General features: G+C 34.4%; 1 protein-coding gene across 2 annotated transcripts in view; it reads right to left on the reverse strand.

Annotated features, from left to right (window-relative positions):
- The window catches only part of BAZ1A (bromodomain adjacent to zinc finger domain 1A), a 51,531-nt gene that overhangs the window by 6,778 nt on the left and 25,550 nt on the right, over positions 1-19,203 (reverse strand). The window contains exons 12-23 of one of the 2 annotated variants that reach the window (XM_087921896.1): positions 17,487-17,582; positions 17,128-17,352; positions 16,288-16,453; positions 15,808-15,918; positions 13,647-13,768; positions 9,773-10,378; positions 9,002-9,165; positions 8,686-8,840; positions 5,083-5,231; positions 2,753-2,827; positions 354-601; positions 32-261 (exon numbers count right to left, since the gene is read on the reverse strand). In XM_087921896.1, coding sequence (XP_087778022.1) covers positions 32-261; positions 354-601; positions 2,753-2,827; positions 5,083-5,231; positions 8,686-8,840; positions 9,002-9,165; positions 9,773-10,378; positions 13,647-13,768; positions 15,808-15,918; positions 16,288-16,453; positions 17,128-17,352; positions 17,487-17,582 — 2,347 coding nt within the window. The remainder of the gene's footprint in view (positions 1-31; positions 262-353; positions 602-2,752; positions 2,828-5,082; positions 5,232-8,685; positions 8,841-9,001; positions 9,166-9,772; positions 10,379-13,646; positions 13,769-15,807; positions 15,919-16,287; positions 16,454-17,127; positions 17,353-17,486; positions 17,583-19,203) is intronic. The other variant, XM_026711036.2, reaches the window with a different exon arrangement.

Consider the following 19,203-nt stretch of genomic DNA (forward strand, 5'->3'; position numbering starts at 1 on the left):
CTGCCCATTTCTAACTTAGTTTTTTATTTACCCTTTTTCATCTTCTTGAGAATCAGAATTATCAATATTTTCATCCTCTTCTTCCTCTTCATAATCATCTTCACTTTGCCCAATTTCCTCACAATTAGTTTCATCTTCTTCTTTAATTTCTTCTATAGTCTCTTCATCGCTTTCCACAGAAGGTCTCTGTCTGGATGAAAGTCGCCTAGAGCGCTGCTTAGGTCGACATTCCGGACAAAACCAGTCTCCATCAGGAACAGCCTCAAAGAGAGCCAGAATGTATTACTAAAATTTTTTTGCTAGTTAAAATCAGAAAGATTTTTTAACCTTCTAAAGAAAATACTTCAAATTACCTTAAGCTTTGGTCTTATACAGTAGATATGATAGCCTCGATCACAACCATCACAAAGCACCATGCTCTCAGCATCTCCTTTCTTTCTACACATTTTGCACCGAGTATTTAAAATAGACTTAGACCAGATTACACTTCGCTCCAGTGTTGAGAGATGAAGAAAGATCTGAGAGAGGCTAGCAGAAGAAAGGAGTGATTCTCTCCAGCGATCCAAGACTGTTTTGTGTGAACGGCCACCATCACTGCCATCTTCGAATAAAGAAAACAAATAATATCATGCTATTATTTATTATGCAGTGAAATACCTGTGTTTTAGTACTATTTGTATAGCACAAAAATATGCAGAATAACCAACCTTGTTTAAAAGTAATACACTCATTTTTGTAAATTTTAATATAGTCTCTTTTTTGCAGTGTTAAGTGAACTAAATGGAGTCATTTGATAGATATGAACATTTGATGCTCCAAAAGGTTTTAGAAAACATCAAAAGCTAAACTCAATTATGGTACATAAGGAAAAAAATCATCTTATAAATGACATATTAGAAACTAGTTAATGATCAGATTCAGACAATAGAGGAGATATGTATGTATGTATGTATGTATGTATGTATGTATGTATGTATGTATGGCATTCAGCTTTGTTCGGGTATTTTCCCACGTCATTGTAGTTGTGCTTTTAAAGTTGTAGCAACGTTTTGGCAGAATCTCATCTGCCATCATCAGGCTTCAATACAGAAGCCTGATGATGGCAGATGAGATTCTGCTGAAACGTTGCTACAACTTTAAAAGCACAACTACAATGACGTGGGAAAATACCCGAACAAAGCTGAATGCCATACATGTAAGTACCTGCGAAAACTTAAGAAAATTAGAAAATCATTAGATTAGAAAACTAATGATAGCCGTCCATTTACCCGGAGCCAAGCTGCACTAAAGGCCTCCAATAAAGTAACACAATGTTGCCAGCCAATCAAGATACAAAAAGAGCCAAAAAACAGACAGAAGATATTAGAAACACCAATCAAGCAGAAGACAGCAAACTCCAATACCAATAAACACAGACCAAGACTCCCAACCAATCAGGGTGAAGAAAAAACCATTCTGGCACAGCAATAGGCTGCCCCAAATTTAAATCTGAAACCACTGTAAAAGTCTGACTCACAGATGAACACTATACAGAAGCCTGATGATGGCAGATGAGATTCTGCCGAAACGTTGCTACAACTTCAGCATAGTGTTAGTTTCTCTGTTATCCTACTTCTGCTTTAATTCTCACAGAAGTTGTTATTCAAATAAACTATTTTTAAAATAATCTATAAACTTACAATATAATATAAATGATCCCTATAGTTTTATGAAAGTGTACACTGGGCAGAGGTCTTATAATAATTAGATGGACATAACACAGTTATCTGGTGTCTTAAATGTGAAAAACAGATTAATAAAATTTGTAAATTTACCCCAATGGCTTTTGTTTGCAATAGTCCTCTTCAGTAGCACAAACTAAAAATATCCTCATCTTTTTAAATACCCACACAGATATTGTACTACTTTTGCTCCAATGATTCATCTATATCAGATCATCAGATTGCTGGTGATATACCTGCTTACTGACTCCCTACAATTCAAAATATTAATTCATCTGCACATAATCAAATTCACCTTCAAGAATTACCAGTTACTATTTAACTAGAATGTATCTTTTCTTTCTTGTAATGTCAAAATAAATAAATAAATAATTCATCTGCACATAAATTTTTCACATATGAAAAACTAATCAATGAGGGCAAAAAGGTTTCAAATGCGAGTTTGTTGGAAGATAAAAAACTAGCCAGGTTTCATTCTTCCACAATTTATTTAAAATGCACTGAGTTGCTACAATAAGGCCAAACAAAATATCTTAATCTGGTCTAGCGGCATGACAACTCTGTATTAATGCCCAAAATTAATGACACCTTAAAGGGCAGTGACCAAATTGAAGCTAGCCAGAAAAGAAAGCTACAATTCCCTTTGGATATAAGTTCACTTTTTTGAAATAATCATGTTCCTATTTGATCATCAAACTGCTATATCCAAAGGGAATTGTAGCTTTTTTTTTCTAGTTAGCTTCAATTTGGTCACTGCCCTTTAAGGTGTCATTAATTTGGGCATTAATACAGAGTTGTCATGCCGCTAGACCAGATAAAGATATTGTTTGGCTATGTTTATCAGAACTTTTACCCTAGTAATACCAGACATATTTGTTTTTGGAGAAGGCAATTCCAGCTTGTCCCATTGCCTTAGTTATAAAGCTGGATAACTGCCATGCACTTTGTTGAAAGCAATGCCTTGGAAAAATATTTAATATTTAATTATCATTTTGAGCAATTTTCTAAATGGAAGAAAATCTATTGTTTACCATATTTACTCTGATCATCTTCTCTCTTCCTTCTTTTATCACCTTTTTGGTCTCTTTTATTTTCTTCTGCATCACCTAGTTATTTCAGGTTCATTTGGAAACAGAAGAGAACCTTTCACTAGCATAGCCTATTTTTCCAAAAATAAGATTACACTGCTATAGGAACCAGGACCACTGGGGTGGAGAGGAGAAATAAGAGTGTGGCTAAAAATTGACTTTGTCTTTCACTGTAGCAATGTTTATTACCAAAATGTTTGTAAATTTTGCAGTTTTACAAACATTTTCATTACTCCATTATGTATATTGTGTTTTGCGTCTTTATCCAAAGTTATATCAGAACAAAAAGTTAAAGCAAATTGTTGATGTTGAGAATGCATGTGTTGCATTTCTATTGTTCAATATTCAACATTTAAAAGACGGCTGTACTTTGCTCAGTCTTACAAAATGAAGCTCACAAAATCTTACAAAGTGAGGCAATAAAATGAATGTTCTGATCTCAGCATGGTCAGAATACTCACACAATCCATTCAACCTTTTTTTTTGGACAGGATTATGAAGACACGTATTAGGGATGTGTAAAATATCTCACATTCAGTATAATATATCCCATTATTAAAGTGTATTTTTCCCAGAAATGGAAATGTCTATGGAGATTTTGTCATCCAAGTCATGGTTTCCCAAAAGGGCTTTTTCAAAAGGCAACTGAACATTCTTTGAAGATATTTTGCTTCCCATCCAAGAAGCTTTTTGGGTGAGAAGCGAAATGTCTTCAGGCAAAACAAAGAAATCCCAGTTGCCTTTTGAAAAAGCACCTTTGGGACACCTAAAATGGGACATTTGAAGGCGTTCCATTCCACACTGTTTCAAGTATTTTTCAATGTCTAGTGGTTATCTTCTTTTTTAAAATTTCTCAAACTACAGAGACGTAGAAATTGTATTAGTAGACACAAGGCATATAATTACAGGCTAACATTACTCTTCTTTCCAGTAGCCTTGGTTCCCTAATTTTTCAGAATAACCTTCGATTCTTCTAGAAAGTGAGTGTGGAGGACCTACTTTTGGCTTATAAATTTGTCCCAGAATTTGCAGCTATAATAACAAGGTTCTATAATTTCATGGCAGCAATTGGGTGACAGGTGAGTGATCCTCTCTAAAAACAAAAGACAGACTTTTGATGCCTGAGCATTATTCCTTTAGAGCAGGGGTGTCAAACTCGCTTTGTCACAGCATTATCACATGATGTATTGCAACTTTTTTCCTTGGCAAACCAGGCATGGGCGTGGCCAGCACGTGACGCATCTGCGGGCCTGCGGGCTGCGAGTTTCAAACCCCTGATTTAGAGGGACAAGAAATTGACACTCTGCAGCACATTAGCTTCATTGCCCCACCCACTGGAGAGAAGGGTTTGGGTTAATTTGAACAAGTTTTGGTCATTTTGCTAGAAGACAAATTCCATATTAAATGTGTTTGTGCTTGTAAAAGGGAGAGGATATAGAATTAATGGGACATATGTCACTATAGTTGTTGCTGAGGGAATTACTGGGGAATTCTGGGAGTTGAAATCCACAAGCCTTAAGGTTGTCAAGGTTGGAGACCCTGGTCTGTAGGAATGGAGAATTCTATACACAGTACAGTATTTCCTAGTAGAATATCTAGAATTTTGCACCAGAGCCTGTCCTCATATGTGATTGTTATATTAAGCTAAACTGAGTAGTTTAAATCAAGTTAAGGTGAAAGTATTTTTACTTTTGTTTATCATTAGCAATTATGAGAAGATGCTACAAACTGAAAGACTGAAGGCAAAAGGAGAAGCAGACGAAAGGTGAGATGATTAGATAGTGTCATCAAGGAAATGAACATGAATTTGGGTAAATTCAGGGAGATGGGGAGGACAGGGGAGCCTGGCATGCTATGGTCCATGGGGTCACGAATACTCCAACATGACTTAGCAATTGAACAAGAAGAAGCTTCAAGTGTGATTCATTATTGTTCCTATTTATTACAGGGGTTTTCAAATCCCTTTTAAGATAATCTATTTGACCAGTTTTCCTGAAGATTCTCTGTAAATCTACTTCTGTGGACCTAGATGAAAAGAACAGAAGTAGAGTTTGTTTGGAGTTCCCCTTTTACTAATTTCATGTATGACCTCTGCACACGTGGTCAAGTCATTTGTCTCTAAAGTACAGTGACAATTTTAAAACTCCAACTTCCTCACATATTCCCAATTTTAATAAATTGTTTAATATATCTGCTATGGACTTAACACATTTGTTTGATCCAGATTACTTTTTCCTTCATAAATCAATAGTGTTCCGGAAGTAGACACTTACCAAGTGGGGCTTTAAGAAATCTGCGTTCAATTCCTTGCTGTATCTGAAGCAATGCCAATGCCAAATAATGTACAGTATTATTCATAGGCTGTGGAGTACTCGTATTAGTTGAAGTAGTACTTCGAGATTCAGGTTTTAATCCTACCAATCTAAAATAAAGTTTAAAATTGATCAATAACTTAAAAGTTTCTATTATTGTATTTGCTATTCATTGTGTTTACATATTGCTGGATTCAACAAAAATAATCCTGATAGGTTATAACATAAAATCAGAATAAAAACATAAAGACCAGGAAAAGCACAAGTAACTATAAAAATAGTAAGCATAATAGTGATTATTCATTCCCAGAGGTCCTGTGAAACAACTGTCTTTAAGTGTTCATTGCCGTAAACAATGAGAATGGCAAAGTAAATCCAGGAACAGGCTGCAACAGAGAAATATTGCCTGCAGCCTCTTCCCCCCTTCATCTCACCCACCTGGCAAGATCCAAGGAATAAGAATGATCAGGATGAGAATTCACTAATTTGCCTTCTACTGAGTATAACTTCTAACACTGCAATAAATACTTTATTAAGAAGCATTTACACATAAATCAACTTTAAAAACCTTGTTTGAACGGAATACAGTTGCTGTAATTCATTTATCACATTTATAAACTACCCATCTCTCTCATAGAGAGACTCTGGGTGGTGTATAAATAAACATACAAACATAAAAGCCATATTTATATTCTAAAAGCAGGCAATAAAGCAGTACCAATGTGTTTTGCGCAATTCATAAAAAATGACATCAGAATTATCTGGTTCAGATAGTGTTTATAAAGTAACTAAAAGTAGCTACTTAAAATTACATTCCCTTTCTCATAAAGTTTTGAAAAAGTATAACCTTGTCATGTCTTATATGCCATCAAATGCAATGTAGTGCTATATTCAAAACTTGGTAATATCAAGATTCCAGCACATCTATTCTTAATGCTGTTAAAATTCATAATTTCTCTTTTAATTATGAAAGTTTCACAAAGTTGTTTATCTTATGTCTCTACAGATAATTGTACAGTTTAGTTAGCAATTAATTAATTATAATGACCACTGGCCAACATATGGATATACTTAATCATAGTTTCAATTGGAAACTGTGAGCATCTTAACCCAAGCTAACTCCAAAAACTGCTAGGGAATTCTTAGAAACTTGGCACCTAACAGAAATCAGTGATGAATGGGTACATAAACAACATTTACACACCATTCATAAGAGACAATAAAAAAGCTAAAAAAGGAAACAAAAACACTAGGACACCTCGACTTCCGGTTTGCTCGTAGTCGGAGCGGAATCTGAGATTAGTGCGCGGTTTTGCTTTGAGCTAACTTGCTGGAGGGTCCCAATGGGGACCAGAACCACCCTGGTGGAGTGCTGAAGAAAGGAGGAATTGTCTGGAAGGGTGTGGGGAGCCGCAACTCCCCTCCCTGACAGGAAAAACCCATTCCAAAGGCAAGCGGTAGCGGTAGTCTTAAAATGGCCACCATGAAGACGAAGGAAACTAAGACTGTGCTGGAGAGAAGTAGCAAGTGGGGTGTGAACCACATATTAATTGATGATTAATGATGCATAAGAAAAGTGGAGATGATGATGAAATGAGAACCATTATGGAAAGATTAATATCAGTTGCTATAATTAATTAATTAGATCAATATTTTTGTAATGTATAGATGAATTATAAGGTGATTGAGAAAATGTAATATGGAATCTGATGTGTGTGTGTGTGTGTGTGATATAGTAAATAGGGAGATGGTATTAAGGTAGATTAAAGGTGGGGACAATTTTGAATTAATAAAATAAGGATTGATAAAATTGCAAATATGACAGAAAAAGATAATAAGGGAAATGAACATAGAAATGGGAAGAGAATTTCAAATAACATTATAAAATAAGATGAGAATATTCTAAGAAAACTGAAACAAGTTATAATATGAATTGAAATTGGATAAGTTTAATATTTAATACTAATAAGGTTAATGTGATATGAAAATGAACAAACAAAATGAATAGGTAAATATGGTCATGTTTGTACTGAGATGTGAAACCTGGAACTATACTGCTTGCCAAATGAGAAATTTTTAATTTAAAAAAAAAATTGAGGAGGAAATTGAATAATGAAATTTACTAGGTATGTCTAACCGATATGGTGGTTGACACTAGGAGAGAGTAATGAAATGCTAAAAATAAGGAAGGATTTTGATTTAATGTGAATATGTGTATTAAGAGATATGATTGGTATTATTAAGTTTGCCTATACTAAAATATATAATATATTGATGCCACACTGTTAATGTATTGTTGTGTATGTGTAGATTGAAATTAAAAAAAAACTTGGGAAAAAAACGCTAGGATACCTCCTTGTCAGCAATCAACACCCAGGTAAGCAGGGTATAACACCAGGATTAACACCAGACAATCAAGCTGCAAACAAGACTCAAATCAAGTAGTACCGACTCAGACAAACAAGCAATAAAAACCCACCTAGTCAAACAACTACCAAGGAGAAAACAACATCGCGCCCAACAACTCTAAGAGAGTAAATTACTGTATATAAACAGAGAGCAAAACCAATTCCCTTTTAGCACTGAATATGTTACCTAGCTGGGTAACAAAACGTCTGCAAAAAAGCAATGAAGCTCAAAACGCATCAAGGCCATCTTCGCATGCTTCACACAATCATTACTAGGGCTATGTTAAATGTTTGTTATTATATACAAAAATATGCTTCTAAAAAAAGATCCACCTCCTCCACTGTATTTACTGTGTTCAGAAATGTGATTACTGAATGGACATAGTGTCTTGTCATCACCTACAAAAGCTGTCTTATATTAAGTCAGAACACTGGCCAATATCTTAATGATTGATGATTTTGCTCTCCACTGTTTTAAGACAAGAATCTTATTTGCAATTTCCAGTGATTTAGCTTAAGAACTTCTGCAAAAACTATTTGTGGTATACCATTAAGCTATAGCTCTTTTATTTTTAAGCAAACAAAAGAAAGGAAAAATAGTTGTAGGCAAGCCATTTTCTTCTATAAATAGCCAAGCTTGAATGGTGATGGGAGTTTAACACTCTTACTTTTAAATTTAGATGCTGGTTCACTTTTATTATAAAAATCAGAATTTGTTCTTTAAAAAAATGGTGGAGGGAAGGCTACCCTTTCCCTCAGACCATATATTAAATCATTTATACACTCCTGGCTTATTAAATTTTCTGTCCTCTTCTATCTAGTGGTGCCTTTGCACATCTCTTTTAATTATTTTTGGTGTTGTTTATTAAGAATTGCAATTTCATAAAATGTATATACGAAGTTTGATATTGTGCAACAATTGACAAATCAATATTGTGCAAATTAACAACAAAATACTTTTCCCTATGTGTTTAGGCTTTCTCTATTATATGCACAAACTATTTTTTTTAAAATCCAGAGAATACTGACTGATTATCAACATTTTCTAAGATTGCAGGATTATATACTTCAATGAAATGGGTGGGTGGAGATGAAATGCAATCTATCCATTCAAATATTAATTAAAAAAATAAAATATCTAGACAAGAACTGTTACCTGTCTTTTGCAAGAATTCTTACTTGATTATCTATTTCCATCTCTTCCACATTTTCATTGACAGGTTTTATTACACCGTTTTCTTTATTTTCTTCATTTAGAAATTCATACTGCCCATTTTCTAAGGCTGCTCTCCAACTGTATCTGTCCATTACCTGTAAGTTCAATTATATTGATTTAGGTATCTGTCATACAGAAAAACCTAACTAGTATTTTAAATTGCATTTGCATTTTCAAGCAAATAAAAGTAGTGCTTTGAAAGAGTTCAGCAATTTCATAATATACCATTCTCCATAAAAATTAAGGAGTCAAATACCTTAATGGAGCCCAATGTTCCTTGGAAAATTCTATCTTCAATGTCTAAGAGGAAGTCTCTAAGCCTTAATTCAAGTTGCTTTTCTGCAGATTTTTGAACCACATCACAGCCATTCTGCATTTTTCCACGTCCAAACTGTAGCTTGGCTTCATTCTGTGTTTTTTCTGTAACATGAAGAGATTATACAAAATACCTTCCTACTTGACCATTAATCTTTTATTATTGTGATAAATATCATTTAATTATTTTGTATTAATAATACTGTAATATTTTGCAATAACAATGCTGCTCTGTCCCATTGGAATATACTGTTCACTGAAATGGGTAAATAGCCCACACTTTCTGCCCAGCAACAAAGAATCGATTCTTTGAGAGAGCATTCAAAAGTTAAGAGTCACAACTTAAGATTGTTTTTGATATTTCTTATTTTTATATTATTGGTTACATTTCTGTTCAGGTGGTTATGTTATAAGATTTCAGTTGGATGTTAGTCATCTAGAGTTTTTGAGCCTAATGAAATATAAACAAAATCTAGTATGTAGCAAAATCTTTGCAAAGTATGGAATGTTTTATATAGGCCTAGTAATATTTTTTAGATGTTTGGTTAAAGAGCATATTGCAAAATTCATGGACTATATTGATAGTACTGTATAAACAAACTGTGATTCATTTAAACTCAAATTGTCTCAACTGTTAGGATAAGAACAAATTCTACATGATATAAACTAAATAACCATAAAGCCTTCAATCATAAGCATATAGAATGTTTACCTGAAATATAGAATTTTTCAATAGGAAAACTACTAAATTGTTCACATATTCTGGATTTTTCCTGTAAAAGAACATCTTTCAAGGCACTTTCCCTATATCCTCGGGAATTGAGAGCTTCTAGGAGTTGGTCAAACTGTTCCTGAGAACTGTAAAAGCACCACTTATTCGGCTTTTGTATTGGTTGTGCTACATTTACAATAGTACTAGTTTCCAAATCTTGGCAAGCTTTGGAGGTAGATTCTGCTGTCAAAGACTCTCCAGTTTTAATGACTATCTGAGATTTTTCTGAAATATGAGCCTGTACATTATGAAATGAAGATGGCCGAGGCAACAGCATGTCTTCTGTAAGACCAGAATAGTCTTCTTCCACAAATAGTCCTGGAACTGATGAAAAGAGCCAATAGCGTCGATATAAGCGATCACGGCCCAAAGAAGAAATATTGGTACAAACTGTAGCTTTCTGAATCTTTTCTATGAGTTCCTTTTCTTTATTTTGTTGCTCCTGCTTTAAAGCTGCCTCTTCTTCTGCAGTGAGCAGTTCACATTTATCATCAGTAGTTCCCACTGGTCTTGTAAAATCTTTAAAGCCATTCTGTCCTCCTTGCCCTAGAAGCAGTTGACAAGAAAAATTACAGATATGGCCACAGGACAAGCAGCTTAATTAAAATCATTTGTATTTTTTTACACATTATAACCTCCACCCCGCAAACATTTCATGCAAAATATCCAACTTAAATTCTATATTTATAATATTCCTTTTAGTGTACAGCTGAAAGTGGCAGAGAAAGGATAGAGAATGACTACTGACATTCTCTCCAACCCCTTAATTACAACTCAGTTCTGGGTTACATGACAAAGAAAAATGTCGGAGCTTAGACTGGAGAAATGAATAACATACTAGGTCATTGCCCATTGGCTTCTCTCATAAAGCCACACTAGGGAAACTTCTTTTTCTCTGCAGCTCCTAGCTAGAGCCAGCCCATTTTCAACCAAGTAGCTCTCCCACTAAATAAAATCTCATTCCATCCAGTTTGTTTTCAGATTCTTATTCTATTGATAGGCAAATGTATATAGCAAAAGAATGTTCGAACTACCACACCATTGCTCTCACTTCACATGCTAGCAAGTCATGCTCAAAATCCTACAAGCTAGGCTCCAGCAGTATGTGGACCGAGAACTACCAGAAGTATAGGCAGGATTTTGAAGAGGCAGAAGAACTAGAGATCAAAGTGCCAACTTATGCTGGATCATGGAGAAAGCTAGGGAGTTCCAGAAAAACATCTGCTTCTGTTTCATTGACTATGCTAAAGCCTTTGATTGTGTGGATCACAACAAATTGTGGCAAGTTCTTAAAGAGACGGGAATACCAGACCATCTTATTTGTCTCTTCAGAAACCTATATGCAGATCAAGAAGCAACAGTGAGAACTGGACATGAAACCACTGGTTCAAAATTGAGAAAGGAATTCGACAAGGCTGTATACTATTGCCTTGCCTATTTAACTTATATGCAGAGCACATCATGAGAAAGGCAGGGTGAGATGAATCACAAATTGGAATTAAGATTGCCAGGAGAACAACCTCAGATATGCAGATGATACCACTCTAACAGCAGCAAGTGAAGAGGAGCTAAAAAGCCTCTTGATGCGGGTGAAGGACGAGAGTGCAACAGTTGGCTTGAAACTTGTCAACATTAAGAAAACTAAGATCATGGCATTCAGCCCTCTCAATTCCTGGCAAATAGATGGTGAAGAAATGGAGGTAGTGACAGATTTTATTTTCCTGGGCTCCAAGATCACCACAGATGGGGACTACAGCCAAGAAATTAAAAGATGCTTGCTGTTGGAGAGGAAAGCTATGGTAAACCTAGACAGCATACTAAAAAGCAGAGACATCACCCACCAACAAAAGTGCGTATAGTCAAGGCTATGGTTTTCCCAGTTGCAATGTGTGGCTGTGAAAGTTGGACCATAAGGAAGGCTTGTCAGAATATTCATGAACTGGCAGAGACATGGGTAACAAAGTCAACCAATGGGAGCTGAATTGGGTGCTGAGACTGGAAGGAATCTGGCCATGTCTCTGCTCTGTGCTCTCAACTCTGAAACTGAAACTACTCTGCTCTGAGCTCTGAAGCGGCTGCTTGTGTTTTGCTTGTAACCTTTACCACGTTGGAAGAATCTACTGTTGGTATTGTAAACTTTACTTCAAGTGTTATTATGTATATAAAGAAGTTAATGAATCCTGCTGAATGAGTCATCTGTGTGTGCTTTCTGGATTTCTGCTGCAAAGTCTAACAAGGCTGAGTGCCAAAGAATTGAGGCTTTTGAACTATGGTGCTGGAGAAGACTCCTGCAAGTCCCATGGACTGCAAGGCCATCAACCGGTCAGTCCTAGAGATCAACTCTGACTGGTCTTTAGAAGGCCAGATCTTGAAGATGAAACTCAAATTCTTTGGCCACCTAATGAGAAGAAAGGACTCACTGGAGAAGAGCCTAATGCTGGGAACAATTGAGGGCAAAAGAAGGGGATGGCAGAGAATGAGGTGGTTGGATGAAGTCACTGAAGCAGTTGGTATGAGCTTAAATGGACTCCAGGAGATGGTAGAAGACAGGAAGACCTAGAGGAACATTGTTCATGGGGTCGCGATGGGTTGGACACGACTTCGCGACTAACAACAAAAAATATACAGAGCCCTGAGCATCTTTATATAATTTACGTCCAACATTCTGTTGAGAAGAACAGACATTTGTTTTGGAGACAACTTGTAAAGGTATTTTATATGAAGAGGTTTTTTGCAATGTGGCTCTAAACTAAGACTGATTAGCAGCTGTATTTATTTATTAAATTTAGAAACTGACCATCTCCTTCACAGAGGAACTCTGGGCAGTGTACAAGTAAAATGTAGCCCTTTTACAGGTAGTTCTCAACTTACTACAACTGGGACCAGACTTTCCATTGTGGTCTTTCCAAATTGAATTAGACTCAATTTTACAATAATTTTTACAGTCATTAATTGAAACATCTTGGTTCTTAAACATGTGGAATCCAGCTTCCACAGTGAGTGTTTTTGCTAGAAATCAGTAAAAAAGGTCATGAATTGAAATCATGTGATCACATGATGCTACAAGTAGTTATCATTTAATGCAAGAGGGTTACCAGATGCTAAATTACAACCATGTGACAAGGGAGTGGTACATAATCATGTGAGAATAAATTATTTTTTCCAAGGCTGTCATAATTTTGAACTGTTGTTAAACAAATGGTCATAACTTAAAAACTAGTAGTAATTGCATTTTGTTTTGTCTTCCATGGAACAACATAAAATTCCTTCCCATCTTTTTTCCCTCAAAACACCACTGGAATAGAGGTAGGAACTGCAGTACGCTAACACACAAAGAATAACACCCTCTTTCTAATGGAATTATCAATTACAGTAAAGTATACAACTTTACTTTTTTTCTAATATTGTATACTGTCCTGCCTTAGAAATCAATGCAATTATATGAGTCACACAATTTCAGATAATGAAATAAGTCAGATAATAATCAGAGGAAAGAAAAGTGATGACACAGTAGAAGTATAAAAACAAGAATAGTCTATTATATAAAATTATTCAAGAGCATGCATATTTTACATATGAAAAGTTTTTTTAGTTTTAGACAAAAGCATACCACCAAAAAGTAACTTAGTAATGAAATAAAATGGTGAGTAGTCTTAAGTATCAAAGTTGATCAACATAATAACGGACTCATAAATAATCCAAGCTGACTTGGTGAAAAAGGAAGCAATGCAGAAGTTCCAATCATACTCTTTCATTCCAACAGCAACCTTAAAAATTAAGTTTGAGTCAATATAAATCAAAATTTAACAAATACTTTTTTTATTAGGCGAGGAGTTATCTTCTTCATCTGTCATGGTATCTACTTCTTGCTCCTTTGTTTCAATCCCCTTGCTTTCTGTACTTGTATCAAGCTCTTCTCGATCTTCATCACTGATACTATAGACATAAAAATGGACAGGAAAAAACCCAGGTTCAAAGAAAGGTAGATATAATACAACAACATTTGATTGTCTCACCTATGTCGATATCAAAAGGGGAGAAATGTGCTGCTATTCTCTGGGAATAGATTTCTAAGGAAAGAACGTTTTGCAATGACTAAAGAATGTTGCACCTATAGTTTGAAGATATACTTAAAATAACTGTTATGGTGTATCATCCTTCGAATATAAACAGTATGATTAAAGTAATTTGAAAAGGACTTGAAAATAATTGGAAAGCTAAGTTTATACTAATCCTGGAAAGGTCAAGGATCGCCAAACCAGGACTCCGGATACCCTGGGGTATACAAATACGAAGAAATTTCTAGTTGGGGGAAGCATGAGAATGTAATGTTTTTAAAAAGAAAATTATAGTTTGTTATAGAAAGCGGTAGAATATTGTTAGTATTTCAGGCACACTTATGGCAATTTGGGAATGATCAGGACTGTTGTTTTGATTTGCAATGGAGTAAGAATATATAAGACGGTAACAGCAGTAAGCATCAATACCAGTTTCTGTAAAACAACTTGCATCTGTTAAATTTATTTTTATTTTTTTAATTATTACATTTATTTATAAATTTAACATGTATATGTTTTAATAAGACTAAGATGGCCATAGTTAAGAAAATACAATCAATACACTATCACGACTTCACTGTCAATTGCTTATTCAAATGTCTGTAAAATGTCATTCAGATCTTAACAACAGTCTTATGCGTTCATATCTTTTTGTTATTGAATGACACAATACAAAAAACAAGAGTATTTGAAAGCAAGACCAAGGAATCTGTGAATATAAAGTTCAAAAACTGAAATACATAGCATCCAATTCTGCTGCAGCTGTTTATCAGCGAAAATATCAGAAGCTTCTTAGGAACTGTTATTACTTATAGCTAAGAAGGTATATAGTGCAGAAGCAACTTCTTTGAAGTTTGCTAAAAGGAAGTGTGATAGTACTACTGCAACAAAGGTAAATTTATCTGTTAATTTCAAATAAATCTTCAGGCATTTCTATTCATAAATTAGTATACAATCTATGCAGCATTGTTGTTTGATTCAGCACCAGACATATTTGAACATGATTTGAATAAGAAAGCTAATATCAAAAAATCAAGCTTAGAGGAATTTTAGATTTTCTGGTTTATCCAAAGGTTGGAAAAGCAGTATTCTTTTCTTCCATAGACCTCTGTGAAAAAAAACTCTTAACAAAAAAATAAAACAAAGAAATAAATTAGATGTTAAATAATGTATGATGTGCACTAAATATTTTAAACCTAGGACTCATGAAATTTACATTAAATTTAATTGATTTTTGCTATTTTGGGTTGAATTATGTTTTTATAAATTTTGTTACAGGTAGTCCTCAACTTACAACCATAATTAAGCCCAAAATTTCTGTTGCTAAGTGAGACAGCTAAGTTACTTTTTCTCCATTTTTATGATCTTTCTTGTCACAGGTATAAAGTGCATCACTGCAGTTGTTAAATTAGTAACATGGCAAAGTGAATCTAGCTTCCCCATTAACCTTGTTTGTCAGAAGATTGCAAAAGATGATCACATGATGCCAGGACAATGCAGCTGTCATAAATATGAACCAGTTGCCAAGCATCCCAAAAATTGATCACATTGATTGTGGGGATGTTGCAACGGTTGGCTGAAAAAACAGTCCTAAGACACTTCTTTTAGTACTATTGTACATTTGAACGGTCACTAAACGAATGACTAAGTTAAGATTACCTGTATAAGAAAAAATAAAAATGATGTCTATTTTTTAATATAAAAATGCTTTAAAATTTAGAGCTTTAATTATTGCATCCTTTGTTAAAAGAGAAAGTTTAAATAAGAAACAAGCAGGTATGGGGTTTTATAAAAAATATAAAAGGGTCTGGTTGAAAAATCTGGGAACCACTGGTATAGATTAAGAAAAGCATATGAAAGCATTCAGTTAAGCAGTAGCATTGTGACATATGAACCTTAAATAACAATTGATCATACCTAATAGACAGTTCAACTGCAGGAGTTTTCTCTATTTCTTTCAGTTTCTCATGTTTCTCTTTCATCTTTTGTTCCTGCCCTTTCAATCTTTCTTCTTTTTTTCTGCGGATTCTGAAGTTACATGGCATAATTAATTTATTACTCTCAACATACCTTATTTTTGAATATTTCCTCTGAGCACAATTTTCCTACTGTGGAACATCAGAAATTCCAAAATACTCTGTATTCTTAAATGCATTTGAACACGCTAAAATCTATAGAAATATCAGCACATAACTAAATTTTATATCAGAAATACTGACATTACAAACTGTCTGAAATAAAGAAAAGTAAACTAAGCTAATCTTAGTTAAATTAAACCAAATGGCAAACTATTATAAAAAGTACTATAATTACCATAGGGTGCCCTATCAACATTTTGCAGAAAAATAGCTTTCTAGAGTTACAATTTTGCTTTCTCTTGGTCAGGTTTGAACTCACTTTGCTGCTGCAGCTTCTCTTTCTCTGCGATGCTGTTCTGCTTTTAATTCTCTGAATTCTTGTTTTGTTTGTCGCAATATATCAACAGAGTCTTCAATGAAGTCTCGAGTAGAAACAAGAGTTAGAAGTTTTCCACAAAGAGCATGAAGAATCCTCATTTTTTCAGCTGATATATATGTAAAAAGATATTTCATTGTCAGTTGGCCTCATAAAAAATTAGGTTTGACATTTTAAAACAGAAATGATTATCACCAAAACATATAGACACTGTTAGGATAAAATAAATGTATTGTACATCTAATTATTAGATTTCATGGATCAGTCCCACCCAGACACATTATTAACAATTCCAGTATACTGTTTAAATTTAATCAATCCATCCATTGTGCGTGTTGTGTGTGTAAATAAAAGCCAAAAAACGAATGCAATACACTAGATAGAAAACTGAAACTGAAGGGACCTTCAAAGGTACTTCTGGAAAAGATCTCAAACTTTTAAACAAAATAAACATAGCTCAAAATCCTATTAGGAATATCCAGCTATTTATATATAAAATAATTCCTTTGATCAGACATTAAAGATTTAAAGTACTGGAACAACTTCCATAAAGTTAAAACCATAATCCTGAACTATAGTTTTAAAATAGCCAAACCATTTTCATTATTCTTACAAAGCCATTTTCATTATTCTTATAAATCAGTATATTAATACTGATTGTAAATTTCAGCATGGTATCCTCACAACTAAAAAGTTAATGAATATGACTGTCCCTCAAAATACTCCTGCAAATTTCTTTAGTTAAGCTTGACAGAGCATAATAAACTGGTTTGGCTCTATTACCTGATGATAAATCATACACTGAAGTACATGAGAGTTTTTTCAACAATCCAGGATTACTCAATCTTAGCTCCATGCAAGCATCATCTGTAGTATCAAATCCTCCTCGCTTCTGGTAGCGATATTTAGCATTTGCTGATGTTACATCTGCACCTGATGCTAGAATATGAAGCCTGAGAATCTCAGAAAGAGTGCAGCTATCAAGATCCAGGTTTTTCAAATTACAACCTATGGTTAACAATAAAATCAAGTTAGTCTATTTGACTTCTAAAAATGCTTCAGCAAATTATGTAAATTATACTTTTGAAAAATACAACAACAAAGTAGCCAAAAAAAGAAAAAAAAAAGAAACCCACACATACCCTGATGTAACTGGGGCCAAGCAGCTGCCAAAGTTGCAACTGCAGATAGTGCAGATTTTGTGGGGTCTGCATCTTCATCCAAAGCCTCTGTTAAATCTTTAAGGAAATAAAGACTTTATTCTAGTGTAAATTAACATTTCTGTATGGAGCGCAAGTAAGCTAGCAAGCCAAGTTAAGCAATGCAGAAACATTTACATTCAATATTCAGGTAAGCTGCAATGCAACAAAGAATGTAGTATTGGCAAATAGCTGGAGAAAACATGCAACATTCATGAAAAGTTTCTTGCACACAATTGGACTGCAAGATTACAAACACACTCATGCAAAGATTTTTAACACAAACTATCACTCCATTACTTATAATTGTTACCTACTGCCAAATAAATAGAGGTAAATAGACAGCAGTCAATGCTGATCTACCATACTGAAGAGGTTCTTTATTCCATATAGTTGGCAAAACATATCCAATTAAACTCCCTCTAAAGCAGCATCAGGTGTTTTGAATTAACATGCAAGTACAATCTCTTTATAAGCAATTGCAAGTGAACTACTCTCCTCTTTCTTCTGCAGATATTAAAACTAAATGTATTTGGCTTTGCTTCTGCAGGAAGCAAAACTTAATACATTTCCTGTTGGTGAAATACTTGTTTATCTTTTCAACTGTTAACACTGAATGATAGCCTACAAAGAGAACTTAAATCTCCACAAAATAGAACTGAGTTACCCTTGCCAAATAAAATTGAATGTAATCTTCCTTACACAATAGCTGTATATAAATACTTGAGTTTAATTTTTATTCATGTGTAAACAGCCTAATCAAATGAAATACAGTGCAAACCATTATAACTACTTTATATAATCTTTTTACAGATTAAATTACTAGTATCTATTCTAACTTGAATGCCATAATTTGAGTAGATCAAATGTTTGTAAATATGTCTGATTTTCAGAGTGAACTATTTTCAATTTGTAATGCTGTACATACAGACAAGATACCCAGAAAATAAGATGTATCTACTTTGATCTCTTCATTTTCACCTTATAAAAGAACTGAGAGAGAATCAGAGAATTAAAATACAGGTAGTCCTTGACTTACACCATAACTGACCCCAACATTTCTGTTGTTAAGTGAGACGTTTGTTAAGTTGCCCCATTTTACAACATTTCTTGCCACGGTTGAGTGAGTTACTGAAGTTGATAAGTTAATAACCTGGTTGTTAAGTGAATCTGGCTTCCCCATTGGCTTTGCTTGTCAGAAAGTCACAAAAGAGGATCACGTGACCCTGGGATACAGCAACGGTCATAAGTAAGAACCTGTTGCCAAGCACCTGAATTTTGATCACAATTAAGAGGTTGTAACTGTGAAAAATGGTCATAAGTCACATTTTTCAGTGATGATGTAACTTTGAATGGTCATTAAACAAACCGTTGTAAGTCGAGGATTACCTGTACATATAAGACAGACTTGTTCTATCTTGCGGTTCTATCTTGTGATTTGTGTAAAAAGCTCTGCTTGAATTATTTCATGCTGAGTAATTTTTGGCCAGTGCCTAGCATACCATTCTTGATTCTTGATCTTTAGATGAAGTGCCATCTAAAATTCAGTTTTATGGATGCTACAGTTTTGGTTGCCTTTGCTAGGAAGAAAATATGTGGAATGAGTCTCTGTTAATTCTATCACTCTTTAGGAAAAGCTGGTTGAGCTGGGATTAGCAAT

The sequence above is a fragment of the Pseudonaja textilis genome, chromosome 1 (genome assembly GCF_049901715.1).
Source record: "Pseudonaja textilis isolate UNSWEBS1 chromosome 1, rPseTex1.2, whole genome shotgun sequence".
NCBI lineage: Eukaryota > Metazoa > Chordata > Lepidosauria > Squamata > Elapidae > Pseudonaja > Pseudonaja textilis.